Raw genomic sequence first — 24,190 nt, 5'->3', positions numbered from 1 at the left:
TCACGAAACCTCTCGTTTTCGAGACCCTAGAAGGTTATCCATAACCTGAACTGCACCCTTCAAAAAAATCAGTGAGCGCATGTTGGGAAAGCAAGAGGAGGAGGAGGAGGAGGAGGAGGACGAAAACAGAGGAAAGAGGAAGGAAGGGGATGAAAATAAACCTGGAAGCCTTGAAACCTGTACCTCAATTCGTCCCTTGACAATGATCTATCTTTGACCGCCTCCTGGGAATCAATTTAGACGAAGGCTCGCATAATGTTGACGATCTGAACCTCAAGTGCATTGAAGAGCCTGGTCACATCATCAAGGCTCGTTACGTTGGAACTATTCACACCAGCAGTTTGCTGCAACTGTCAGCGTCAAAGGCCGGGAAACTGCGAGCCTTGCAGTCGGATCGTACCTGGTCGGACCCACCTTTCAACGATTGTAGCTCGTCCCGGAGCTTCTTCTCTTGCGACCGATCTGCTTGCTTCACCTTGCGTTCGAATGCCTGAATCCTTCTGATGGCCTCAGAAAGGTCCCCATGTGAACCAGAAAGCATGCCGATGCCGATGCTGTCGTCGCCTTCCTCTCGGATCTCCCCATCCCCGGCTGTGACTCCTGACCGCAAGGATCGCGAAGACATGCTCGAGACCTATCCAGCACGTAAGGCACGGAGACGTGTGTGCGCTGCCACAACATACAGATTGCACGTCCATCCCGCCTGGTGCTGGAGCTAGGCACCTCCTGGAGGAGACATGGTTCAGCTCTCTGTTACACTCCATGTCGGGCTGACTCACTTTGTCACCGCCTGCAGAAGCTTACAAGCGCCCGCCATGCCCACGAAGTGCAGGCGGCATGCACAGCATCTGATCGAGCGCTGTTGTTCACGTGAGTGAATCGATCACAGCTTGCCCACAATGGCAGACGAAGACACTGATATACCTGCAGGACACGAGCTGACTTGCTTCTGATGTAGAGAGTTGACCTGATCTTTATGTACAAGGCGTCAACAAGAGAATCTGGGAGAAAGGAGAGGCATACGCGTGACTGTAGAATCGCAGTTAAGTTTGACGATGCCTGTAATGTTTTCAGCCGTAAGCATTAAAGCAAGGTCTCCCTGGGAAGAGAGAAGCACCGATCCGTATTTTTGAAGGAGGTTGCGGAATTCGTACTGTTTCCTCTGCTTTGCAAAGAGCTGCTCTAAGCGAGGAGAGCGCCCGTTCTGCTTCATCCTGTCCAGGTACTCCTCCCGGAGGTTCTCGCAAAGAGTCACCTGCGAGCAGAAGGATGCCGTCATGAAGAGCAGGAGAGAGTGTGCAGCAGACACCAGCGCCTTTGCTCGATCGGTCAGGATGTGTAGCTCCTGCGGGAAAACGAGCAAATGAGATTCAAAGTCGGACAGAGGAGTCCCTCACTCACAGCCTCGGAGACGTCCTTTTGCTTCGGGACCGCAGTGGCCAGTTTCAACGACTCTTGCAGACTTGACAAGACAACAACTCGATCTGAGCCTCCTTCGCCAAGCGCAATCTACAAGCATCAAAACACATTTGATTAGAACTTACACAGCTATCGGACTGCTACCTGGAGGACAAGGTTTGTCACAGGGTCCATGGAGACAGCAACCTTCTTGATGAGCAAGTCTTCTTGGGAGTCTATCCTTGCAGAACTGACCCCAAAGTCTCTCTCCTCCACTCTTCGCTTCAGGTCCATCTCCTTGATGTCCAGGTGGTAGAGCTGGTCGGACGTCGTTTCTGAAAGGAATTTGTGTCTCTTCAAGATCTTTGCCCTCAGTTGCGCTGCCACGTACTCCCTCCTCCTCATCCCATCCAGCAGCCTCGAGATCTCAAAGAAGACATCGATCGGAGCTCGCTGGCTAAGGATGTGCCGCAGCTCCTCCTTCTTCTGCTTGTGATCCCAGGAACTTCTATCGCTGACAACCTCCCTGCCGGTATGGTGCTCGCTGAACTCGAGGTAAGAAGTCAAAGTCGACCTGATTGCGTTCACGCTGTCTCCGTCTGCCCTGTTGGATGAGAGAACCTCAAACGCCACGTCATGCAGTCTCGACGTCACATCCTCGATGTCCTTGACCCCGGAAGTTCCGTGCTCCGGCGTCCCCTTCGAAACAGCTTCCATGTGAGCCGATGCCATGGCCCGCTGCTACATAGCACACGTGTACGGCACTGACCCTCCGGACCATGTTCGGCCTGACTCCCAGCATGTAGCCGTCATCGGCCGCATCAGCCGCTACCTTTGAGCACGGAGATGTGAGCGGTTCCCACCATGTCCAACAGCCTCTGGTCTGCCATCTTCACGGTGCACACAAACGGCAGTAAAACGCCAAACGGTTTGGTAACGGTTAAGTTGGCGGGAAACAAAACCCCTCATTCCATGTGCGTTGACGAGGAGAGGAGAGAGGGGAGGAGGAGGAGGAGGGAGGGGAGGGAAGGGGAGGTGGGGAAGGAGGGAGGGGAGGAGGAGGAGAACTGTTGTCGCATGCTAGTGAGGAGGGGGTATAAAAGAGGAGAGGGGGGTTTGGGGGGGGGGGGGAGGCAGTTGACATCCCTGGATGCACCTGTGTTCGACGTGCTGTCTATTGTGGGATAAGGAGATAGCTGTTGCCTCACTGGTTCTCAGGTCAATGCCGGAACCCGTGAACTCAGGCACCGACTGTCCGGAGCATGAAGTGCACAAGAAGGAGGGAAATCAACACTTCGCTGCAGGCGACTACGTCAAGGCAGTAGCAGCTTACAACAAGGCCATCAAGTCGGATCCTGACAACGGCGTCCTCTATAGGTACTTCCTTGTCTGACTGCTCACTAAGTGTCTTCTTGACGATGATGCAGCAACCGAGCAGCTGCTTTCATTCACTTGGGAAAGGAGATCAAAGCAATTAAGGATGCAGAACAGGCGATCGCCCTCAAACCTGACTGGGCGAAGGGGTACTTCAGGAAGGGATCGGCGCTTGCGGCTCTGAGAAAGTACGGATGTTGATGTTGGTGGGAGCTCTGGGATGCTCACAGTTGTTTTAGATGGGACGAGGCTTCTGAAGTCCTTTCCAAGGCACTTGAGCTAGAGCCTAAAAGCAAGGAGATATCCACACTGTTACGTGACGTGAATCGAAAAAGTGAGCCCGATGTCGATTTACGTCTCGGATTGCATGACTTTGTTTGTGCCTCTTTTCTTTCTCGACTCCTCTGCTCTTCTGTTTGGATCTTCTTCAATATTTCTGGTCATATCCATAACTTTCCCGTCTTACTCCGTACTCAGGGGCAGCAGAGCAAGGGGAGCGAAAGAAAGAGGAGAACAAGAAATCAGGGCTGCGGCTGGTGGCTGGAGGAGATAGCAAGGAGAGCGAGAAGGAGACAACGAGCGTTGCATTCCAGCCCATCGGCTTCTCCGAGTCCATCATCGAGCAGTTCGTGAAGGACTCGCTGACCAACGTCATCACTCAGTTTTCTCAGCAAGGTTCCTTCTACAATCTTCTCCTCCCCTCCCTCCCCCCTCCCTTCCTCCCTGACTGTTGGCTGGTTGCCAGGTGAGGTGAAGTCTATCGTCTACATGCAGCCCTCGAGGCAGGGAGAGGCGCTGCAGATGATTGGAATCGAAGCTGGGTTCGACAGCCCCCAGGCCAACTCCCAGTGCTGTGACTTCCTGCGAACGTTCGCCGCGGACAACAAGGCCCTCGCCCTCCTTATCATTGCAGAGAAAAGAAACGTCGCGTTCCCTCAGGTCATCCTGCTGCCCCTTTGGCCTTGGCCTTTCTTTTGTCTCCCCTTTCTGACTCTCCCACCCTTCCATCTCCTACTCCCCCTCCCGTCCTCAAGCTGTCCCCCCGCCACCGTCATCCTCTCCAACCAACTTCCCCCCTACTTCTATCCTTCGTCCCTGCTTCTATCTCTGCTCTCATCACATCTCTCAGGTCTGGAGGGACAAGAGCAGCACTCAGTGGCAGTGGAAGGAGTCCGAGCATGGCATCTTCATGCAGCTCGACGCGCTCTCCATAGGAGCGGTGGACTACAAGGCGGAGAGGAAGGTATGGTTCATCCCTACAGGGACGGCCAAGGGAAAGCCGAGGGAGCCGGTTGAGTTAGACATCGATCTCTTTGCTATCATGCCACCTCTCCTCCGAACTGCCTGACCAAGTTAAATGAAGCTCTCAACTCTTGTTCCTGGTCTCCTTTCTGCTGAGATTCTCAGCTGTGCTTTCGCCGTATCTTGCTCTTGGTCGTTGATGAATCTGTGTATGAAGGTAGCCTTTCTCTTCTTCTTTCATGCTTCATTCCTCGAATTCGCACACACAACCCGAAGCCGCTCGTCTTGTCCGATCAGATCCTGATGAAAAATGCCGGTACCTCAACAGCATTGCCAGGGTTTCAAATTCTCTTGGATTCTATCTCAGAATTTCGATCCACATCGTATAATTTTAGTGAATACACTGAAATTTCGAGGTCTCGGAGTACTACGGTAGGCGGGTTTGATTCAATGCAGTGAGCGCCAAGCGCGGGATGGAAACTGACGGGGAGAAGGAGCAGGAGCAGGAGCAGGACCAGGACCAGGACCAGGGACACTGGCGCGAACGATCCATGCATTTCGAGCAGGATGAACAGGCTGACAAGGAGAGGACGCGAGAAGCAGCGATCGAAGAAGCTTCCATAGAGGAGCTGCTCTACGAGCTCGAGAAAGCCTCGAGACGCAAGGAAATCAAGAGGATGCGGCATCGGTTGATCGCTCTGACCAACAGCCTCGAGGCCATGGAGAGCATGCCGAGGGAGGAGGAGGATCGGCCGTGTTGTGGAGACACCAGGGGGGTTGGAGGAGAGCCCAGTGCTCTAAACCTTCTCTCTCTAGGATGTGACCTCCTGTGCCGAATATGGCCAGCCAATCGCGTTATCGCTGGTCAGAAGGCATGTAGACAGCTGAGGGTCGAACTTGCCAAGTCGCGCCATGTTCTGCTGAAGGCGAAGAAGAAGTGCGGGCTGCTGGACCTCGCGCATGCCAACATCCGACAGTACTGCGAGCGTGTCGACATCGAGCTGTCCAGCAAGAGTCAGCACAAGATGATGTTGGCTCTGCTGTCCGGCATGAGGCAAGGATGGCACCCAGAGCTCAAGTTAGTCATGAGTTTCAACCAGATGTCGATCAAGGGAGCGGTTAGGCTTGCTGAGACTGTCGTCCACCTCAGGAACTTGCAGAGTCTCGACGTCTCTGAGAACGGCATCGGCGCTGTCGGGTGCTCGAAGATCGTGTGGGCCCTCACGGAGCTGGAGCATGTCGAGTTTCTCAACTTGCAGGGCAACGATCTTCAGGTCCGCTCGCTCCTCCTGTGATTGCGGGCGATGCTGATGAGGCTGCAGGCAGAAGGAGCCAAGAGAATCGCGGGGGCTCTTCCTAAGCTAGAGTCGCTACAGGCCATCGACCTGAGAAGCAACAGCATCGGGCCCGATGGCATCGAAAAGCTGAGCGCTTGCCTGGCGCGTTGCCGATGCCTGACATCATTACACCTTGGGGACAACACCCTCCTTGCCGAAGGAGCAAAGCACATAGCGTCGATGATACCCAAATGCCCCATGCTCAAGAGCTTGAATCTTTGCAAGAACGCCTTGCTGGACAGAGGGGTCAACCTTATCGCTTCTGTCCTCCCTGCTGCCACTTGCTTGACCCAGCTCGACCTTTGCGGAAACGAAATCAGCGACGCAGGATTCCGCATCCTCGTCTCTGTGCTGGGTGAATGCGGCCGTTCTCTGAGGTTGGACTTGAAGGGAAACAAAATCAGCCGGTCGAAAATGTTGAGCGCGTGTGATGAGTACGAGGTTGAGGCGGATTCTTTCACGATCTGACAGTTGAGATACGTTCCCCTCTTTTCTGCCACGCAAGTAAAGGTACAAATAACGATGTGCTACAAATCATCAAAACGAAAGATTTATTACTAGCACTCAGCTCATTTGAACGAAGGACGAGAACAGGCTCTGCCAGTTGAAATAGCGAAGATAGCGTGGAAAGGAGTAGGGGGCTTCTAAGTCTAGCGCTTCGGCAGTTCTCCCTGAGACACGGAGGGCCAGTACCTGCTCCACCATCTTCCCGTTGTCACAATCCACTCCTTCATCATCGAATGTCTCTGTGATGATTCTTGCCCCTGCCTCCTCCAATGCCAGCAGCCATCTAAGGCGAAATGTGCTGGATGGCGCTGTTATCCAGACTCCATTCGACTCTGTCCCAGATTCATTGCTGATATGCATCGCAAACGACAGGGCTTTGTCAGGAACCAGGACCACGGAGACAGAAGGGAGCGCGATGGAGTAGATAGGAGTTGTGTAAGTATCATTGGCGAACAGGTTCAGCCTCCTCCTGCTGTCTTGCGCGATGCCGTCTTCTATCTTCCCCCAGACACTCATTACTTGCGAGTCGGCAAGGCTGCTCCTGACGTCAAGCATCCCTCTCATGTACATCTTGCCAGTTGATCGCCGTTCGTGGTATGCCAATTGGAACTCCTTGCACGCCCGATGCCCTTGCAAGCTAGAGGACAAGCAGGATGAAGACTTAGAGGAAGAATGGTTCCTTGATCCAACTGTACGGCCATACCGTGCCTTCCAACTCTTGCTGTCAGTCTGCCCTGCTCCGCTGGAATACTTTGGCGACGTGGAAGGCGAGACGAACACTGCAGGAAGGCTCTCCGAGATCGTGTAGAGTTTCAGACTTGTCAAGGGACTCTTCGCGGCTGGCTTGGCACAAGGCTCACGACCTGCCCAACGATGTGAAGTCAGGCAGGAGCCCGTTGGCAATTGAGGGGTTGGCAGCACGAGCCAGGGTATCTCTGGTCGTGCGCTCTCGGAGCCTCGACGCAGCCCCTTGGCTCCTGGATCTCGAGACTGGGTGTTTAGACGAGGAGCAGAGGAAGGCGAAGTTATCCGTCTTGTGGTGGTCGTGGGGAGGGAGGAGCTCCTTGCACGCGTAAAGCTGCTTGCGCCAGCTGAGCCCATTCGGCTCGACGAGTTGGTCGGCGAGATGTTTCGAGGGGGGGAAGCCCTCCCGGGGCGCGAGGTTGGAGAGGGAACGCGAGGGTTCTTGCTGAAATGATCAGTGTGGCTGCTCTTGTCGTCGTTTGCCATGCCCCTGGGAGAAGAGCGCGGGGAGGAGTAGCTCAGGAAAGCAGATGTAAGCTCCTCACTCAGGTTATCTGCCGTCATGGCGGGATCCAGAGATGAGGAGCACAAAGAAGCAAACAAGAGGAGGGAATGTGTTTGGGGAAGTATGAGAATACGGCAGGGGGGAATGGGGGGGGGGGAATTCAAGTAGCCGAGCGGCCTTCGCGCAACGAAACGAAGAAGTCAAGGGGGGAAGGGTCGGGGTAATGATGTTGACAATCAGGGGGTGGGGTTGTCAAACTGTCTTATCAATAGGGTGGGTATACAGTCTCATTAGAAATCCAGAGACAATTCAGGGGAATCGGTAGGGTAGGGTGAACCTTTGAAATTATGGGTGGGGTGGGGTAGTGATGCGCAATGCAGTAACAAAAGGCGTGGGAACAACGAGCTCTTTATGAGATCCTAGGATTCCAAACGTTGCAATCTCGAAGTTTGAGCTACCAAGACGTGATTGGAAGAAAAGCTTTTCAAGGCAATCATGAGGTCTGGTTGATACGGAACGTTGCAATCTCCTGCTCCAGATGCGGCTTCCCACGTGACGGAGGAAGGTATCCTGATATGGGCCGTGATCTGCACGGAACGGCGAGGGCAAGCAATCGATTCAAACCAAATGGAACCAAAAAATAAATTGCGGGCCTGTGTATCAAAATACGTCCTATCAGAAGAACTGTGACGTGATCGAAAATTCTCGACCCTCCTATTTATGGTGAATCGTTGTGCTTCAAGGGATTCGGCGTGACCATGACCCGTAGAGGGGTCGAAGGGATCGGGCAGGTGTCTATCAAGGCGCGGGGAGGGAACAAATACATAAGTCCAACTTCTACATACTCCGCCGAAAGTTGGTGAGGAAAACAAGCAGTATCTTTCCTGTGGTCCCGAGGAAGATTGTCTAGTAGTGCTGATCCGGTTTTTGCACTGAAGACAACTGATATACATTTGGGGAAAAGTTGCTACTCTAAAGGATAAGGAAATCAGCAAATTTGCTCGTTGCTAAATCAGCTCGTGAATGCCAAGTGCATCATTGGATCAAGAACACGTGGGGAACACAGTGTCAAGCGTATTAGTTTGTCAACGATCAAACAACCCTGACATGGAATATCAAGGCCCTCACCCTAAAACTCAATGCAAAAGCGGACATGTCGAGTGCTCTCTGAAAGGAATTGCTTCTCAAATAAACAATGATGCTGGATCCGAGATGCAAAAAGAAGCTTCATTCGCCCTATTTTGTTTGGGTTTGACCTCAAAGAACTTCACCTTGTCCACCTATCAAAGAAAAAGACTACAAGCTCTACATCATAGTATTGTTTTCATTGAAAACTTGCAAAGGGATAATGAGGGCAGCATTGATGGCAAAGAATTGCCGTGCGTGAATTTCAAAGCAGTTTCAGTGTAGATGAATCGACAATGATGTATTCTTGTACTAATATTAATTGAATAAACATGCAGACGTTTTCCACAATTCAGTCATATTGTTCAACGCAAAACCGAACCAAGCTTATCACGACTTGATACACTGATCGAAACCAAAAAGTATGATTTCGTGTTTCGTATCAATCTTAGAGATAATTCAGAATTTTGCAAATTTTTCTATATTGCTGGTTTGTATTCATTTCACAAAAAAATAATGTTCTATTAAGGTATCAAGGCATGTGACGTGACGTTCTATGAGCAATTCCTGCAGAGACGCATGGAAGGGGCTTGCCATCAACACTTCCACCCTCCACTTCTTGCAATTTAGTCATGTAGTTGATGGAGTTTGCAAGGGCCAACAAGTGCTTCTTTGAACGAGCAGAAAAAGTGTTGAATTTGGCAACATCGATGTTTAACGTGGCGATTTGCAGTGCCTGGTCGACGCCCTCACGTGGAGAGACGGGTAGCAATGAGTCTGAACGCCTTGACGAAGCAGAAACTTCAGAACTCGGAATTCTATGGTGAGAAGGACCATCAATGTCGGTGGAAACGGGTATGGCGAATTGTGATGAAGGCAAACATGAAGATGAAACCAGTAAGCCGGGGCTCCTTGAAGATGGATTAGCAAATTCACATTCTGAGGAGCTTGGCGCAGTTTCTCCTGTAACTGTTGTCGCCACAGTGACACATGCAATCATTTTGCTTGCTCCAAATCCAAAGCACGAGAGCAAGCCTTGCCTTGCTTGTGAAGAATTCCAGCCCTTGCTCTTCACAGTTGCCGTATTGTAGGATCGAGGATACGATGGCAAGGCAGATTACAACTCTATCGGTTCTTACTGCACCCTTGATGGATCCCGTGGCGTTGAGTTTGCGACAGGAAACGAAGCACGTCGTGTCGGATGGGGCACAGAAAAGCAAGATCCGGAGATGCCCTCCATCCCTCCAGGGAGTCGGAGGGAGCCTTACAAGGATAGGTTTCGAACCGTTGTGTTCTCTGGATCCCGGCACAGGGGTCACGAGGTAACCTTGAAAGGGGGTTGCAACAAAAATAGTTTTATGGGGTCAGTCACGAGGCGACACCTAAAGCCGGAGGCATCGACCGGCATCTCCCCGGGGCTCACGGACTTCAGGGACTAGCGGCGACCTTTGTCCACGTGCCCGCCGCAATTCTTCATGACCCCCCCATATGAGCTTTAAATTGCGGGTAGTAGTACCCCGTCTGAAGTTACACCGAATTTCAGTAGCAGACCGTCTCTTTAGGTCATGCAAGGGCGCGGCGCCGCCTCAGTGGCCAGTTAAAGATCAGCACGAGGACAACAGTAGGCTCGTGACCCGGCCGGGCAGCGTGCCCGCCGGCCGCCAGTTGTGCGGCCCGTTGTGGGGGACTGAAACTCTGCAGGGGATTAGTTAGCCCTCCCCTTGACTAAAACATTTGTACCAGGAGCTACTATGATCCTAAGGTCTGAGGTGAAGCCCCCTATGCTACCAAAGGTGGGGAATAAAATAATGCTCGTTGCACGGAGAAAGCGCAGCAGCTGCGAGCAAGGAGGGGAGAGAACAAAGCGAGTGAATGGAGTGAAAATGCAATATCACGAGAAGTGACAGAAACTGATGAAGATTGAGAGGATGCTGATGAATAGTGCCTTTGCTTTCATGGTAGGGAGCTTCACGACACTGCATGAAGAATTTATTTTAGAAGCGTGTTTTCATCTGTATTATTTTATTGTCAGCGTATTCTTCGCTCTGTCATGAACTTATGCGTGATGTGATTGGTTGATACATAGATGGGTGTCGCTTGCTGGTGCTGTTTCAACAGATTACCTCGACGGCTTTGAAGCTAACTGATGGATTGGTTTACAAGGTTCGACAGCTGTCGGGGTGATCGCTGCATGCTGCACGATTACAGGTTGAGGACGATACGCTTTCAAAATTGCCTTGTGAATCTCCCCTACCGAGCTGAGCGGCATGTCGCTCTCGGCAAGAAGACTTGGTCTGGGAGCCTGTTGTTGGCCCGATACCTCGACGAGCACGTGAGCGGTGGAACTTTCAGCGTCTCAGGGAAGCAGGTTCTTGAGCTGGGATGCGGGACTGGGCTGGTTGGTATGACAGCGCTTGAGCTTGGAGCCGCTTCCTGTAAGAGGCATCGCCGTGCTTACTGCTTGTTGATGGGCAAAGGATGCGGCATGTGGTGGTGACTGTAAAGGTTTTCAGGCACCTTCACGGACTGCAGCATTCCTTCATTGACTGATCTGAGAAGGTGAGGGAGCACAGAGATAAGACGATGGAGATGAAGCATTGTCTTGCCATGCAGATGCATCTGCGGCTTGAAGGACATCGGCTCGTGGGTGGATGACGAAAGCTGCTGGGAATCAAAGGAGCAGAGGCTGGCGATCTGCAGACATGTTTGGGAGTCGGATCTGCCTGATAACGTTGGCAAGGATCTCCGTAACATGTTGAAGTGGTGGAGAATGGGGAATGGCTGAACATGTGTTCAGGACATTGGTCGAACGGAGACATCGCATCTGCAACGCACTGCCCTCCGTCAGTGAACATGGGAGGAAGAATTCCGGTCTTCTCTTACGCATCTGCATCCACAGCGCCCTTGGAGTTGACGATTCCTTCGAAGCAGTCGTTGCAAGTGACGTACTTTACTTCGTAAGTGGAGGAACATGGATGACCTGATTGTTACAACTGACCGGAACCTTGAAAGACTTCTCAGGTTGAACCACTTGTACATACAATCTTGCGGAGACTGCGGCCGGGAGGGTTTGCTCTTGTGTTGGTTACGATACGAAGGATCTCAACAAACACATTCCAAGGTGATAGAAGATAAAGCTGGTCACAATACTCTGACTCGCGTGTCCTTGAACGCAAAGACTTCTTGCGGGCACTGCAGGATGTCAACCTGACGTACGATGTGGAAGATTTGCTGTTGAAAGAGGAGGACGCAAGCTTGTTCGAGGTTGACTGCCTGATATTGACATGGCCGATATCTTTGACAAGAATTTCTGCCCTGCAGCAAAAAGACGATTTACCTGATCACTACCACAAGATTTTTGACAATGGCAAAGACTTGAAACACTCGCAGCCCATCGAGCAAGCTCAGCATGACGGCAGTGAAGAGACTGCCTCTCATCCTTTTTGCAGAGAGCCGAACAGTTGCTCGTCTGATCAGTGCTCTGAAAGAGGCGCCGAGCTCAATATTCAACCGTCAGATCACGTCTTAATAACGACCAATGACGATGGAGAAGAAGAATTTTTGCTGGACCTTGATCGTAATGACGAAGAAGAGCCTGACAAGGTGGGCATGATCATGATGGTTTCTTTATGATCCAGCTGAGTTTTTCTGATAGGGGCAAAGAACACAGGCGGAGAAGTTAGAGTCTGCAGTTTACTTTACAAACAACGAATTATGCTGGAAACTTGTAAAAATCTTCAAATGAGTCAGATGGCAAGTTTTGCGAGAATTATCCCAACATCCCAACTGGTGCTGGAAGGTGATGGTTCATGAGTATTCCTGTATGAAGGATTCAAGAGTCTTCTTGTCGATCATCTCTTCTGCATATTTCTGAACATCTACGTTCAGTGCAATACAAAGTAGGTAGAACGCATCAACCTGCCCCATCTCAAACATCTCCTCGAATTGATCCTGGAATCATGTTAGCAGGGCATGCAACCACAGCAAAGCAAGCACCAGCGAGATGGTCTCCAGGAAGTTCCACCTGTAGGAAGTGACTGAATCGAAGGCAAGAACAAGATAAGATCTATTTCTCACTTCCTTGCCATGAGCTCCTTGTCATCCTGGTGGTGAATCATCAAGGACGGCTGCGTCTCCATGTTACATGCTATTCTTTGGGTATCAACCTCGCACCTTGCGGTCTTGCGGCTTGAAGTGCCATGGTTTGTTTCTCAACACAAACGTGATGGAGCCATCGACGCAGATATCACCATCGAGCGATCGAGACATCTGAAGAGAGAGACGTAGGAGCTTCAAGGCCGGCAGTGCTCGCAATCTCTTGCTCACCTTCCCATCCAGGAACATGGGGACATGAACAGAGGCCATGCAGGCCTCGATCAGGTCCTTCTTTGTCTTGAACCGTGTGATCGACTTGCGCTGATATCACAAGAGCATCAACATCTTCATACGCAACCGAATGCCTCTTGTTGTCCACCTTGAGGGGGAGGAAGCTCAACCGTACTGAGGTCACAGAGACTGCCACCTGGCATGACATGAGCATCAAGAGCAGGACAATCCAACCATGTCTACTCGGTCTGTGCAGATCTCAGCCGCGTTCTCCGGCAGGAGCTCGTCCAGCCACTGGTAGATCATGTCGCCCCATATCCCCGCCAGCCCCTCCTTCCTCGTCCACACGTTCTTTTCTTCCGCCAGCCTGTGCAAATCAGCGTTACAGGCAATGGGTCCAGGGAAGCTAAGGAGATGTCTCGATGCGGAGGACCGAAATGAATGTAGCAGAAGTGCTCATGAAGTAAACAACAAAACAACAAAACAGCAAAATAAACAAAACAAACAAAACAAACAAAACAAACAAACAACAGCACTGCTAGAAAAGAGTAAGAAAGCTCACTTCTGCGCTAGATGAAACGCTTGCATCATGTCGACACCGCAGGCTGCAAACACTGCGCTCAGAGAGCCCGCGGAGGCTCCAGTGAAGTCGAAGGAGTCAACATTGATCCTTTTCTGCAGGCCTTGAACAACCCCTGCTTGCCACCAGAAGTATATTCCTCCTGTGCAGCACGTAGAGCATTTGAGGATTCACTCAGCGGGAAGGAAAGCAGATACCTCCGGGAAACACTATCAAAGGGCGAGAATCGGAAGGTTGTGGTTCAGACTTTGCTCTTGACTTCCCCATCAGGAGAATGGTTTTTTCCTCACGTCTTTGGCGAGAGGGTACGATGAGCGGGCTAAGCTGGATGCGGCCGCTGGCTGGGATCTGTGACGAGGACGGCAGATGTTGCAGTCGCGGATTCGAGAAGTAGCCCTGGTTCAAGAACCGGTAGCTTTTATGTGCGAAAAGAGTTCGCTCATGAATTGCAGAGTGATGGTGAAGGATTAGACTGACGAAAAGCGAGGAAATTCTAACTTTCTCTGCTCTCATCAATTGTGAAGCCCCGGATGATCCATTCAATCCTGCTTCACGCATTCAAATGCAAAACAAACAATATTCAAATCCATCAGCTAGATGTCCTTCTAGTCTTCTTCACATGATGCCTGGAATTCGCCACATTCCTTCCTCTGTTTCTTCATCCATGACAGCATCTTCTCTCACTTTCTCACTCACTCACTCCTCCATCAGCCCTCCATCAGCCCCTTGTATTGCCCTGGCTCCCACCCTGCCCGCTCTCTCCGTTCCTCACTCTCTTTGCCTCTCTCTATCTCTCTATCATCCTTCATTCCCCATCTACCTCTTGTCCTGCTCCTCTTCCCTGCTCTCCTTTCTTCTTCGACCTCTTCCTTTTCCTTTCTCGCTGCCCCTCCTTCCATCCCTTCATAGCCCTCGGCATTTTTTGCCTAGTAGGGTGGGTAGGGGTACTTCAAAGAAGGTATAAATGACAAGGGGTGTGTACTTAGACCCTACAATATCATTACATATGAGGGGGTACTAGTGAGGACAAGGAGTTGATTGAGGGGAAGGGTGGTCGTAAGGACGGGTCCGCTCGATTGGGGTGCATCATCGGAGGGACGCATGATGAAAAAAAGAAAAGAAAAGAAAAGAAAAGAAAAGAAAAGAAAAGAAAAGAAATAAAAGGAAACACCTTTTACAAGAATAACAAAAAAGAAAAAAATTGAAAAAAGAGAAAGGCACACCACATTGTTCTCGTACTGATCTTTAACTTAACTTTGAGTAAAGAAGTGTGACTGATTGCAACCCTTTTTTCCAAGACTGTCATCAAAAAACGAAAACACGTCTTTTTGATGATTTTTTGTATCTCCAACCATGGAGGTTGGGAATTGCTGACTTAAAAATCAGGCAAAGCTGACAGGCAGCTGATGGTGATCTCATGATCGGGGCGCCCCTGTAAGGTCGTACCGGGGTTTTGGGACCCAATATCTCGAGATCTGCTATCTCGATTTTTACTCCTTATACCCCTGCAGCCCCCTTTGGAGGTAGAACTATGTACCCCACCCTAGCCATTTGCCTGGAGTTGACAGTAAAATGAAGGGTACGTGTTCCATGCTGACTGGGAGAAGGAATTGAAAAGATGTACTTTCGTTTTGATCATGATATTGGAGGTATTTCCCACCGCGTCCTTGAACCCCGATGTCGTGCGTTTGAACCCCATACTAGCCTCTTCGTCCTTGACGACCAGCCCCTCCTCCTCCTCCTCCTCCTCCTCCTCCAACGCCAACTCCAACCCTGCGTACGTTCAGCCTTTCCTCCTGCCTCAAACTCTTTTCTCTTCTCATTGTACCCATGCCCGGGCCAACAAGCGGGCAGGACCACCATGGCACTGTGTCGCCTGACGAAGTTGATGTGCATAATGAGAGTCATGGGCCAAGCGAACCCTCTCGTGAGGATATGAACATGAGACTGTGCCAGCTTCGCTGCCACCTCCACATTAAAGATGAGTTTTACTCGGACAACGAATGCCCTGTATGGGCGGTGATGGAGAACAAGTACGTGTGTTTCTACGAAGATCAGACGCTGCAGAAATCTCTTGGTGAGATATCGCTGCAACTCGCTCTTATCAAGACTTTCGACATCCATTCCCTGGTTATCGCCCTCAGCACTGTGTTGGAGCCAGCCGTCGATGCGACAGAGCAAGAGACACCAGAGGACAGCATCTACGTCGTCTTCCCTTCTGAGACCATGAAGAATCGTTGGGTGTTCGGCATGGAGAGGTGTGGAGCGAGGATCCAGGCCATGAGGAGCTCGACTTCGCCAAAATCAGCCAGAGACATGCTGCATGACTATCCGAATCTGCCGAAGCCCATCCTAAAGAGGCTGGAGGACAGGAAGGACGACAACAACAGTTCCTTCGGATCAAACGCCAGCAGCAAGAGCGAGGGAAGAAAGGTCAGGTTCGAGAGAAGGAGTCAGAGCTGCGTGCTGTTTGACCAGGGTCACATTGAGGCTCTCAAGGCGTAACTTCTCTTCCCGCCATCCAAGACGTCTGTCACCTTGTTCCAGTATCATTATTCTTTACTCTGTTGTAATGTACATCATAAAGCATCCGAAAGAGATTTCTTAATGTGCTTGCTGATCACTAGTATTGTTTTTTTCGACCCCATTCTTCACACGATGATCATAGCGGCTCGAAACTTCTTGCGTTTCGTCACTCCCAAGATTCATTGCAATCTTGTCTTTGAGATCCATTCTCTCATTGCTTTCTGTTCTGCTTGTGGCATCGGGTCGTCATGGCGAGCCTGAAAGGAGGAGCAACATTGGAACATGAACTACCGTTGAAGCTCACACATCATTACCTTGTCGTCAGAGACCCACTCCTTGCAGGATGCAGGAGAATCGGAAGTCGAGAAAAGCTTTTCCCCTTGTGCGTACGGCACCCACTCGTCCACTTTGGAATGGTACCTGAAAACTCGAAGGTAAGTTCCCCATCACCACCTTGATAGGCCTACTCGAACAAACACGATCTTGTCCGGGAAATCAGCGACAGGCTGTTCATGTTAGGCGCCCAGACGAGATGAACGATCCAGCCAAGGACAGGGAGGTTGATAGAAGCCGCATCCTGACGACATGAAGAGGCAGGGATAGTGAGCAACGTCACTCCCAGTGGTCAGGGGCACACTTGAACCACCTACCTTGTAACTGGTGAAGGCGCTCTCAAGGATCAGCCCTCTGAAGGGTGTTTGTGCTCTCGCCATCTTCGCTGCCAGGTCAACAGCCACAGCAGATCCCATCGATCGCCCGAGGCAACTGTCCACCATCGTCATCAACCCACCGCCCAGCATTTCTTTCCCTTACAAGAGCTCTGAAGGCATGCGACCCTTGGACCTCAATACCTGCCATCCTTTGACTATGTCATCCTCAGAGCAAACCTGACTGACCCAGTCTAGAGCAGCCTCTCCTGCCTTCATCACCGACGCCTCCGACGAAGCCCCCGAGCTCTTGCCGTAACCCGGATAATCATAGACGAAGAGGTTCAGGCCTGATGTAAGATTGTTCAATACAGAAGAACACATCATCCTCATCATGATCCTAGGAAACAAACTCACCGAGGTTCCGTAGGAAACGATATCGCTGGAGCCTTTCAGAATTCAGTCAGTGAAACGTTTTGTCCAATCACCAAGATTACCTGTAATTACTCGCGATGTTCCCCCCGGAACCATGGTTGTATAACAAAGTGGTGTTGCTCTCATTGTAGGACCTGAAACGATTCCAAAATCAGCATTCAATCCTGATGATCAAATACGGGAGCAATGCCGAACAAATCATCCAAGCACCAACCACAACAAAGCAACCATTGCGTTACAACCAACACAGACAGGTGAAGGAGATCTTGGCATATCTTACGGGATCCACCATCCATGGACCGATGTTCCATCATCCATGGTGATATAGACATCTTGCTTGGGGACATCCGGAGTCAAGTAGGTACAGCAATAAGCATCGTTGCTCGCACAAGAAGGTTTGCAGTCTGAGCTGCCGACAGACGGGAAGGGAGTGTAAGCAACCAACACAACAAGCGCGACAATGATGGCGGCAAGGATGTAAGAGAGCAAAAAGTAAAAGAGGGCCCGAACGGCAATCCTCTTCCACAGGCTGATCGAGTACCGCCTCACTAGCTCCCTCCCCTTGGCTCTCGCAATCTTCTCCTCTCCTCCCATCGTGTCCTCCAAGTGCGGCTCATCAGCAGTCGGGAGCTTTTCTTCGTTCGCCTCGACGCCCTCCTCGACATCTCGAAGGATCACCTGACTGTCTTCTGTGGCTCTGCATCTTCTCAGCTCATTCCCACAGAGGAAGCTCGCTGTCCCGGAACCGCAACAGAAGGAGCAGACGACGGCAGAGACCCATGAGACCAGCCATATCAACAGGTCTAACATATCAGCAGATCCTCGCAATGCACATGAAAGGGACTTGGCGACGTCCAATCAGAACTGATGAAGCAAAATTCAATGGGCCCACTCGTCTACATGGGATTATTGGCCAACTAACTTGCGAGGCAGGACCCAAAGGCTCTGAAAGCAAGAGACTGGAGAGAAAGCACGTCAAAATAAGGAGAAAGCGGAACACAGCAAAATCTCAGATCGCTCGAAAGACAGGCATGCCCGAAAATGGGGAAGCAATGAACCAGAAACTTTGACTGCAAGAACATCCAGGTGTTTCGAGAAGCAGGACACGACAGATCGAGAGGTAAGTAAAGATCTGGATCAAGAATCGTGGTGAGTGATAAAGGAAAGGCAGGTGGAAATGATAGCGAAGATGAAACTGAGGAAGGGAAGGCCGCGACGTAGGACAAAGGGAGGGAGTAGAACATCAGCAACATCAAAGGATAACGTGGAAGAGAAAAAGAGGGAAGAGGATACCGTCCATGATGGAGATGGGGTGGGGAAAGAATGCGAGGAAGAGGAAGAGGATGATGTCGAGGAGGAGGAGGAGGAGGAGGAGGAGGAGGAGGAGGAGGAGGAGGAGGAGGAGGAGGAGGAGGAGGAGGAGGAGGAGGAATGAAGAAAGCCTGCCATTGCTCTATTGCAGACTTTTCGCAACAGGACCAGTCATTTCGACCCTTGCAGTGTTTGACTAATCCTTGTGGTACTATCTGTTTGTACCAGTTGCTTTGATCCTGGGAGCTACTACTACATTGTAAATGCAAGCTCAAAACTCATGGGTAGGGTAGTAGATATCTTCAAATATACCGGTATATATATCTAGAAAATTGGGGGTTGCTGTGGAAATGCGAGATTAGATTAGGGTAGGGTCATATTACTGGGGGTTGTGGACGTTTCACATAACGGGTATAACGGATAACCGCCCAAATGCATTTTCTAAAGATAGAAGCCGACGGCTATGGCTGATCTTGAGCGGAGCAAGAACGATGCAGAGACAGAGATCTGATCATGTTGTGAATGATATTCCTCCATGTCACTCCAAGATGGCTGTGATGTGTATCGCGCAGATCTCGCTTTTGAGGTTTCTTGTAGTCAAGCAAAGCTTTTTCAGGTTTAGTCGGTACCTTGCTCAAGAAGAGATGGGCTCGTTTTCTTGGTGTAGCTCATTCTGTTTTTTAACTCTATTCAGCATTATCCATTGACACGTATTGTTGTTTGGTGCATGATGAATCATGATACGGATGAGTCTCCATTGTACTATACAGTATCTGCGCGGCTGTGCATCCATAACAAAGACCTGGCGCATCCTGACTTTGCAATGTCCTTGCACACGAGCTCTGAACTCTGACTCTCTTCATCAGCTGACCAACAATCTATTGCTGATGAGACTGTGCTGCAGATCATGGCAGAGAGGAGATAGAGCGGACCCGGGTTGTTGAAGGAATTTTGAAAACATGCTTGGATTGCTCAAGATGATGCCTGGTGATCATGTACTTGGTTATAACATCGCCACTCACATCTTTCCAGTGACCCTGGTCTGCTTGCTTATTACAGTGCATGCAGCGCAAGGCTACAAGTGCTTCGAAGGTATACCACCGTGAATCTGAGCATGCCGGTGATGTTTTCTATCAGGCCAGGTCACATACTGTGGAATCAATGCTGATGGAGGAGCGGTCGCCCCACCAGGAAAGAACTATTACGTGGAGGTGGACGAATCTTCTTGCCTTTCCCGTCCTCATTCCACCTCCAGGGTCAGAACTGGGCATGCACAGACCCTGGGAGCAACATGGACCCAACCTTCATCGCTCCAAACTGCTGGGATCAGGTTGAAAAGCTCCGTCTCCACTCCCCGCATCTCTTCTCTCTCTCAACTCACTGCCTCTCCCGCCCCTCCCATGCATCACTTGCGGGTAACCACGTGAAATACAGCAATCATGCTCGAACCTCCAGACAGACCCGTATGACGATGCTTTTAATATGAGCCATCAACAGCCCTATGACTACGTTGGAAACATCGGTGATGAGGACTTGATGAGGAAGGAAGTGAATCCACTGAGGTTGAGCAGCTTATATCGGCGAGTTGACCAACACGAGCCTCTCCTGCCCTGCTGATGTACCGGCGTGCGGACTGCAGACGACCCTGTAACAGTAGAATGAGATGTTTCGATGTTGATGCTAGCACTAGGCGGGAAGCAAAGCACGCGAATGGACAGCACAGGGATTGCGAGCAGTGTTACACGAGATTCCGCTATAGCGCTGATATCGGAGCGATCTACTGGAACGTCTGGCAGGTGATGAGCCTCAATCTGACCACGTCCTGTCCTTCTCGTGTTGACTGGATCTTCGTCGTCCTCAGATCCAGAAGAAGTGCGTCGAGCCAGGCACTCCATGCAACAACACAGCCTGCTACTGCACAGTCGATGCACCCTACTATCAGGGGGAGCTCCATATCCCCGATGGCAACGGCGGGTACACGATCGTGAGGAGATAGTCGTGTTGAGCGGGTGGGTGTTGAAATGATGACAGCAAAATGGATCGCAATACTGCAGCGTCTGGGCCAAGTCAGCATGCAGGCGTAAGGTTGGGTCTGCTTTTTAACCATGGACAACGTTGCTCACTGATGATTCAGGTGTTCAAGTGTGTGTTCCACCTTGCAGACTACGTCGTCACGACGTTCCAAGACTACGAGATCAAGTTTTGCTCCATCGGCCCGGATACTCCAGAGGTGAATGCCAGGAGGGTTGAGGGTGTAGTGACGTGGAGCCGGCAGTGCTCGGGGTGTGTCGCTTGCAAGCATGACGACTGCCTCTATCCTGTAATCCACGCATCGAAGGCGATCGATCCCAAGACTGGTTCGTTCGCTTCCTCCGCTCTTGTCTTTCCATGTCGCTCATTCTCCCTCCTTATACCCCCTCGTTGCTCCTCTCCTGTCGTGGCCGGTCTTTCTTCTTCCCCGGCTTTCCCTGTGCTCGTCGTTAACTTGCTGTGCAGACTACAAGAATGCCTCCAACTACAATTGCAGCATGGAGCTTTGCGGGGAAGCTCCTCGCACATGCTGGAACGAGGTCAAGGATGTTACTACAGGCATCGTGTGCTGACTGCCATGCCAGACTTGCATCTATACGGATGATTGCTGGCCTAAGTGTGATCCTACTCTCTTCCACAAGAGGATCGTGAGTTGAATCAGTAGTCGACATGCATGTCTTACTGACACGACCTCCCCCTCCTCTTCTATCTCCTCCCTCTCTTCCCTCTCCATCTTCTTTCTCCCACCTCCGTCCTGCAGGGCTGGGCAAACATGGGATTTTACGTACCTGCGTCTGGTGCCCGCGTGCTGATCGAGGAGGTGAATACTCAAAGTGCACCATGCGGACGTGTGTGGAGTGATATGGAACTCTAGGGAAAGTGTTGCGAAAGCGACTATTGCAATTACGCAAACTCAGCGAGTAATCGTTCACACCCTTGAATGTTTGTTTGGTGACTCCTTGCAGGTTTTCTCAAGATGCAATGGATGACTTTGGTGCTGACGATAATGTTGTGTGTGTATGTTAGTGTGTAGCAAGGAAAGTAAAAGAAACAAGCTTTGTCGAACGATTATTTTTATTATGTTATGCTGACACGACAACCAGTTTAATGACGGTTGTAGAAGTAATCCCACTGGTGGCGAGCACGGCGCCAGTCATCGTAGGAGGCGGCATCGTTGGCGCGGTAGTAGGTATCCTCGGACTCCTGGTAGAGAGCACGGGCCTGGGTGTTCTGAACGAACGCCTGGGTGTAGAGGTTGGCAGCCTTCTTTCCGTAGAGGATAGTGCGCATTCTGCGTCGAAGTTAATTCAAATCATCGAATTGAATTTGGATTGATCATAGTGGACAAGAAACAACAATAATCCGAACATACAAACCCTCCAAGTCATGCCTGACCGAGTAATAAAAATCTATTGCTAAAAACTGCCTGCTGCTTGACCTCAGTTCATCTAAACTCCTCAAAGACCTTTACCAACAAGATAAAAATCTAGTTCGTCATGCATCATTCACCACAGCTCTGAATAACGCAAACTGATGGATACCACTCACTGCACTTTTTAGTCCTGTTCAAGCTGTGTAGTTACTTCCAACCTGAAGTACAACCGGTCTTCTCATACCTTTCAATATGGAACACACAGGAAATGATTGTACATGTTCTACATTGTCTGTTCCATCATTCACACAACATAATCTTTAACCCGCAAGCGTTCTCATCATCATCGTCATCGCCTCAACATCTCTTCGCATTTACCTGCGTTTCTCTTCGCCAAGGGCCACTTAGCTTTTCATTCACCACCCCCCCAGTTCCTACCCCTACCCCCCAAAACGACATATACCCCCTCTTCTACCTTCACTCACCCCCATTCTGCTCTTTTTAAACAGCTTTTGTACTGCACCCACCCACTCAATAGTCCCACCCTACCCCACCTCCTCACCCCCTTGATCGATGCCCTCTCGTCCTTTTAGCTCGGACGCTCTGACGCTGCCGAGCCCGAGTGGCCGGGCCCGGGGCCCGCCGGGCCCGGGGCCGCCGATCGGACCGTTGACCGCCGCCGCCGGGGCGGCGCCGCGGGCCCGGGCGGCGGCCCCGGGTGCGAGGCCGCACTGAAGTCGCGGGATCCCGGCCACTCGCAGCGGCGTCCGAGACTTACGGTCCCGGAAGTGGGGGCCCGGTCAAGGGCCGGGGGCTGACCGAACTTACCGTACTGCGGCTGCCGATGGAACTCAGCGCTGAGTGCTGAGCGGCCCGGGCGAACTTCGGACTCCCCGGGGCCGGAACCGCCACACTGTTACTGACTCAACGGTTGCGGGCCAGTGTGATACTGAAGTTGCTCGGAAATTTTTTGTAAAGATAGTACAATACTATTACCATCATGACATGGAAGTTTCCGAAGTTCTACCGTAACTCCGATAAAACGCGGCGTGTGAATCGTTCAAGTTGCCGGGCACTCAGTGCCCAGTATCGGATCCTAACCAGGCTTGAATTCGCCGAACAGTGCAATCAGCCGCCCGGCCGCCCCAGCCCTCCGAGACCGCTTCAGTGTTACATCACATACCGTACGGTGGCCGCCGACCCGGCGGGACCGTACGGCCGCCCGCCGGGGCCGTACCGTCACGGGTCGGACACAGCGGCCCGGCCTGCACTGACGTGCTGAGCGAGGGCGGCGCCGCCGGGCCCCCGAGTCCGAGCCGCCCGGCTCGGAGCGCCTGCCCGGAGCTGCCCGGGCATCACTGATGTGATGATCATCGGATGCCATGATGCCGCCGCATGCTTGCCGGCCCGGGCACGAAAGTAACTCGACTCGAACAGGGTTTGACGGCAACGCACTGGCAGTGACTGCCACGGTGGCCGCTGAGTGACGGGCCGGGCGCCGCGGGCCGACTGCACGGCAAGCGGCCGGCGGAACTGACACCGTTCAGTAACTTGCTGCCGGGCGGAGCGGCTGGGCCATCGGAGTCCGATCGGACGTTCCTCAAGTTGGCACACGAGGGTCAGGCCGCGTCTTTGATGCGCTTGTCTCCTCTGAGGTTGGATCGCCTCAGGTGCTCTCGGATCTTCTCGCTGCGGAACTTTGCGAACTCACTGTCCTCCTCCTCCTCGTCCGCCAGGTTGCGGATGGGGCTGCAGATCAGTCAGAGTGAGGCACGAGAAGACAACTGTTTCATCGTCAACCTGTCCACAAACTTGTTCATCTCGTCTCGCAGCTTGTTCGCCTCGTCGCTCTCCTCCGCCGGCATCGCGGCCTTCTCGATGTAGTCCGGCGGCAGCTCTCCCGGCATGTGCTTCGGCCGGAGTTGGTCATAGAGGGCCCGATGCCTCGCCTGGATCTCACTCTGGTTCCATCGTCAGCTCCCTCAGCATCAGCCACAACCCTCACCGGAGGCCACTTAGCCACGAACTGCTTCTGCCGCTCCACGATGTGTCTCCTCAGCTCCTCGTTGCTCACAACCTCCCTGCTCAGACGTCACATCGTCCTCCCCTCCCCTCCCCTCATCATCCTCTTCCTTCCCTCCCTTACCGGATTCTTCTGGGAATCTCTTCCAAGGGCGCAAGCTCGACTGTATTCTCGAGGTCGGCGAAGTGAAGCGAGTCCTCACAGATCACCTGCCATGCAGTCAGCAAGTTTTCACTCCCTTCCTCCTCCCCCCTGTCCTCCTTCTCGCCCTTCACTCCTTACGTTCTCCCTCCTCGTCCTCGACCTCTTCGCTTGGCATCCTCTCCCTTCCTCCCCCCTCCTTCCTCCTCCACCTCCTCCCAGCTCAATTCCTGCTCTCTTCCCTTCCACCATCTTCCTGCCCTTGCTGCTAGTGCCGCCTGCAACTTACCGGCACATTGGCCAACAGCGCCATCCTGGCAGACCCTGAGGCAGCGAAGGAGAGATGGGAAGGGCGGCGAAGAAAGACGATGGCGGAGTACTGCGGGACAGCGTCAGGCAACTCTGGTAGAGCAAGAGGAAACTAGCCTCCGAGAGCCTCATGAGGAGGTCAGGAGTGTCGAGAAAGTCTCTGTCAACATGTCACGAGCAAGGAGGAACAGGGAGGAGGGAGGAGGAAGAAGCGAGGAGGGAGAAGCGAGGAGGAAGGAGGGAGGAGGGAGGAGGGA

The 24,190-nt window shown here is 51.8% G+C and overlaps 12 protein-coding genes across 12 annotated transcripts; 6 read left to right on the top strand and 6 right to left on the bottom strand.

The window, feature by feature from the left end:
- Positions 1–236: 236 nt before the first annotated feature.
- On the bottom strand, positions 237–2,130 carry GUITHDRAFT_115303 (hypothetical protein; the record flags this gene model as incomplete). Its single annotated transcript, XM_005825450.1, has 9 exons — positions 237–344; positions 401–634; positions 684–726; positions 780–859; positions 925–1,059; positions 1,118–1,255; positions 1,310–1,345; positions 1,402–1,509; positions 1,564–2,130. The coding sequence occupies 9 exons, from the start codon at positions 2,128–2,130 to the stop codon at positions 237–239; spliced, it is 1,449 nt and encodes a 482-aa protein (XP_005825507.1).
- Positions 2,131–2,631: 501 nt separating this feature from the next.
- On the top strand, positions 2,632–4,148 carry GUITHDRAFT_96918 (hypothetical protein). Its single transcript, XM_005825449.1, has 6 exons — positions 2,632–2,775; positions 2,826–2,960; positions 3,012–3,106; positions 3,250–3,447; positions 3,518–3,711; positions 3,902–4,148. Exons 5-6 carry the CDS (start codon positions 3,541–3,543, stop codon positions 4,118–4,120), a joined length of 390 nt encoding a protein of 129 aa, XP_005825506.1. The 5' UTR covers positions 2,632–2,775; positions 2,826–2,960; positions 3,012–3,106; positions 3,250–3,447; positions 3,518–3,540; the 3' UTR covers positions 4,121–4,148.
- Positions 4,149–5,108: 960 nt separating this feature from the next.
- Positions 5,109–5,681, top strand: GUITHDRAFT_45387 (hypothetical protein; the record flags this gene model as incomplete). Its single annotated transcript, XM_005825448.1, has 2 exons — positions 5,109–5,288; positions 5,337–5,681. Coding segments are annotated over 2 exons (525 nt in total), but the record flags the coding sequence as incomplete, so codon positions are not given.
- Positions 5,682–5,915: 234 nt separating this feature from the next.
- GUITHDRAFT_115301 (hypothetical protein) lies at positions 5,916–7,166 on the bottom strand (the record flags this gene model as incomplete). The annotated part of the gene is made up of 1 exon (XM_005825447.1): positions 5,916–7,166. One exon carries the CDS (start codon positions 7,164–7,166, stop codon positions 5,916–5,918), a length of 1,251 nt encoding a protein of 416 aa, XP_005825504.1.
- Positions 7,167–8,709: 1,543 nt separating this feature from the next.
- On the top strand, positions 8,710–9,458 carry GUITHDRAFT_154681 (hypothetical protein). The gene has a single exon (XM_005825446.1). The coding sequence runs from the start codon at positions 9,004–9,006 to the stop codon at positions 9,157–9,159; it is 156 nt and encodes a 51-aa protein (XP_005825503.1). The 5' UTR covers positions 8,710–9,003; the 3' UTR covers positions 9,160–9,458.
- A 920-nt stretch (positions 9,459–10,378) lies between these two features.
- On the top strand, positions 10,379–11,193 carry GUITHDRAFT_115300 (hypothetical protein; the record flags this gene model as incomplete). Its single annotated transcript, XM_005825445.1, has 5 exons — positions 10,379–10,395; positions 10,441–10,667; positions 10,746–10,791; positions 10,846–10,979; positions 11,030–11,193. The coding sequence occupies 5 exons, from the start codon at positions 10,379–10,381 to the stop codon at positions 11,191–11,193; spliced, it is 588 nt and encodes a 195-aa protein (XP_005825502.1).
- Positions 11,194–12,039: 846 nt separating this feature from the next.
- GUITHDRAFT_144126 (hypothetical protein) lies at positions 12,040–13,405 on the bottom strand (the record flags this gene model as incomplete). The annotated part of the gene is made up of 10 exons (XM_005825444.1): positions 12,040–12,102; positions 12,151–12,183; positions 12,229–12,256; positions 12,310–12,359; positions 12,406–12,501; positions 12,559–12,648; positions 12,707–12,754; positions 12,793–12,925; positions 13,121–13,280; positions 13,336–13,405. 10 exons carry the CDS (start codon positions 13,403–13,405, stop codon positions 12,040–12,042), a joined length of 771 nt encoding a protein of 256 aa, XP_005825501.1.
- Positions 13,406–14,968: 1,563 nt separating this feature from the next.
- Positions 14,969–15,643, top strand: GUITHDRAFT_144125 (hypothetical protein; the record flags this gene model as incomplete). The annotated part of the gene is made up of 1 exon (XM_005825443.1): positions 14,969–15,643. One exon carries the CDS (start codon positions 14,969–14,971, stop codon positions 15,641–15,643), a length of 675 nt encoding a protein of 224 aa, XP_005825500.1.
- Positions 15,644–15,843: 200 nt separating this feature from the next.
- GUITHDRAFT_115297 (hypothetical protein) lies at positions 15,844–17,556 on the bottom strand (the record flags this gene model as incomplete). Its single annotated transcript, XM_005825442.1, has 9 exons — positions 15,844–15,921; positions 15,979–16,084; positions 16,132–16,241; positions 16,315–16,429; positions 16,478–16,515; positions 16,561–16,661; positions 16,729–16,760; positions 16,809–16,880; positions 17,027–17,556. The coding sequence occupies 9 exons, from the start codon at positions 17,554–17,556 to the stop codon at positions 15,844–15,846; spliced, it is 1,182 nt and encodes a 393-aa protein (XP_005825499.1).
- Positions 17,557–18,494: 938 nt separating this feature from the next.
- On the top strand, positions 18,495–21,151 carry GUITHDRAFT_165177 (hypothetical protein). The gene is made up of 15 exons (XM_005825441.1): positions 18,495–19,044; positions 19,090–19,149; positions 19,195–19,268; positions 19,313–19,387; positions 19,492–19,579; positions 19,629–19,704; positions 19,748–19,853; positions 19,919–20,041; positions 20,089–20,142; positions 20,192–20,287; positions 20,333–20,414; positions 20,554–20,627; positions 20,673–20,735; positions 20,849–20,908; positions 21,054–21,151. The coding sequence occupies exons 1-15, from the start codon at positions 19,017–19,019 to the stop codon at positions 21,075–21,077; spliced, it is 1,083 nt and encodes a 360-aa protein (XP_005825498.1). The 5' UTR covers positions 18,495–19,016; the 3' UTR covers positions 21,078–21,151.
- A 41-nt stretch (positions 21,152–21,192) lies between these two features.
- GUITHDRAFT_154680 (hypothetical protein) lies at positions 21,193–21,379 on the bottom strand (the record flags this gene model as incomplete). The annotated part of the gene is made up of 1 exon (XM_005825440.1): positions 21,193–21,379. A coding segment is annotated over one exon (187 nt), but the record flags the coding sequence as incomplete, so codon positions are not given.
- A 1,700-nt stretch (positions 21,380–23,079) lies between these two features.
- Positions 23,080–24,065, bottom strand: GUITHDRAFT_115294 (hypothetical protein; the record flags this gene model as incomplete). Its single annotated transcript, XM_005825439.1, has 6 exons — positions 23,080–23,209; positions 23,261–23,421; positions 23,466–23,541; positions 23,607–23,692; positions 23,914–23,948; positions 24,005–24,065. 6 exons carry the CDS (start codon positions 24,063–24,065, stop codon positions 23,080–23,082), a joined length of 549 nt encoding a protein of 182 aa, XP_005825496.1.
- Positions 24,066–24,190: the final 125 nt, after the last annotated feature.

This window comes from Guillardia theta, assembly GCF_000315625.1.
Source record: "Guillardia theta CCMP2712 unplaced genomic scaffold GUITHscaffold_83, whole genome shotgun sequence".
Lineage (NCBI taxonomy): Eukaryota > Cryptophyceae > Pyrenomonadales > Geminigeraceae > Guillardia > Guillardia theta.
This window is presented reverse-complemented; position numbering and strand designations above follow the sequence as displayed.

Bases quoted from the DNA above. Each gene is read 5' to 3' on its own strand.
- GUITHDRAFT_165177 (XM_005825441.1), top strand. From the start codon at position 19,017: ATGCTTGGATTGCTCAAGATGATGCCTG. The intron at 19,854-19,918 runs GTGATGAGCCTC...CGTCGTCCTCAG, and splicing joins TCTACTGGAACGTCTGGCAG to ATCCAGAAGAAGTGCGTCGA. The intron at 20,042-20,088 runs GTGAGGAGATAG...AAATGATGACAG, and splicing joins GCAACGGCGGGTACACGATC to CAAAATGGATCGCAATACTG.
- GUITHDRAFT_154681 (XM_005825446.1), top strand. From the start codon at position 9,004: ATGAGTCTGAACGCCTTGACGAAGCAGAAACTTCAGAACTCGGAATTC.
- GUITHDRAFT_96918 (XM_005825449.1), top strand. From the start codon at position 3,541: ATGCAGCCCTCGAGGCAGGGAGAGGCGCTGCAGATGATTGGAATCGAA. The intron at 3,712-3,901 runs GTCATCCTGCTG...CACATCTCTCAG, and splicing joins GAAACGTCGCGTTCCCTCAG to GTCTGGAGGGACAAGAGCAG.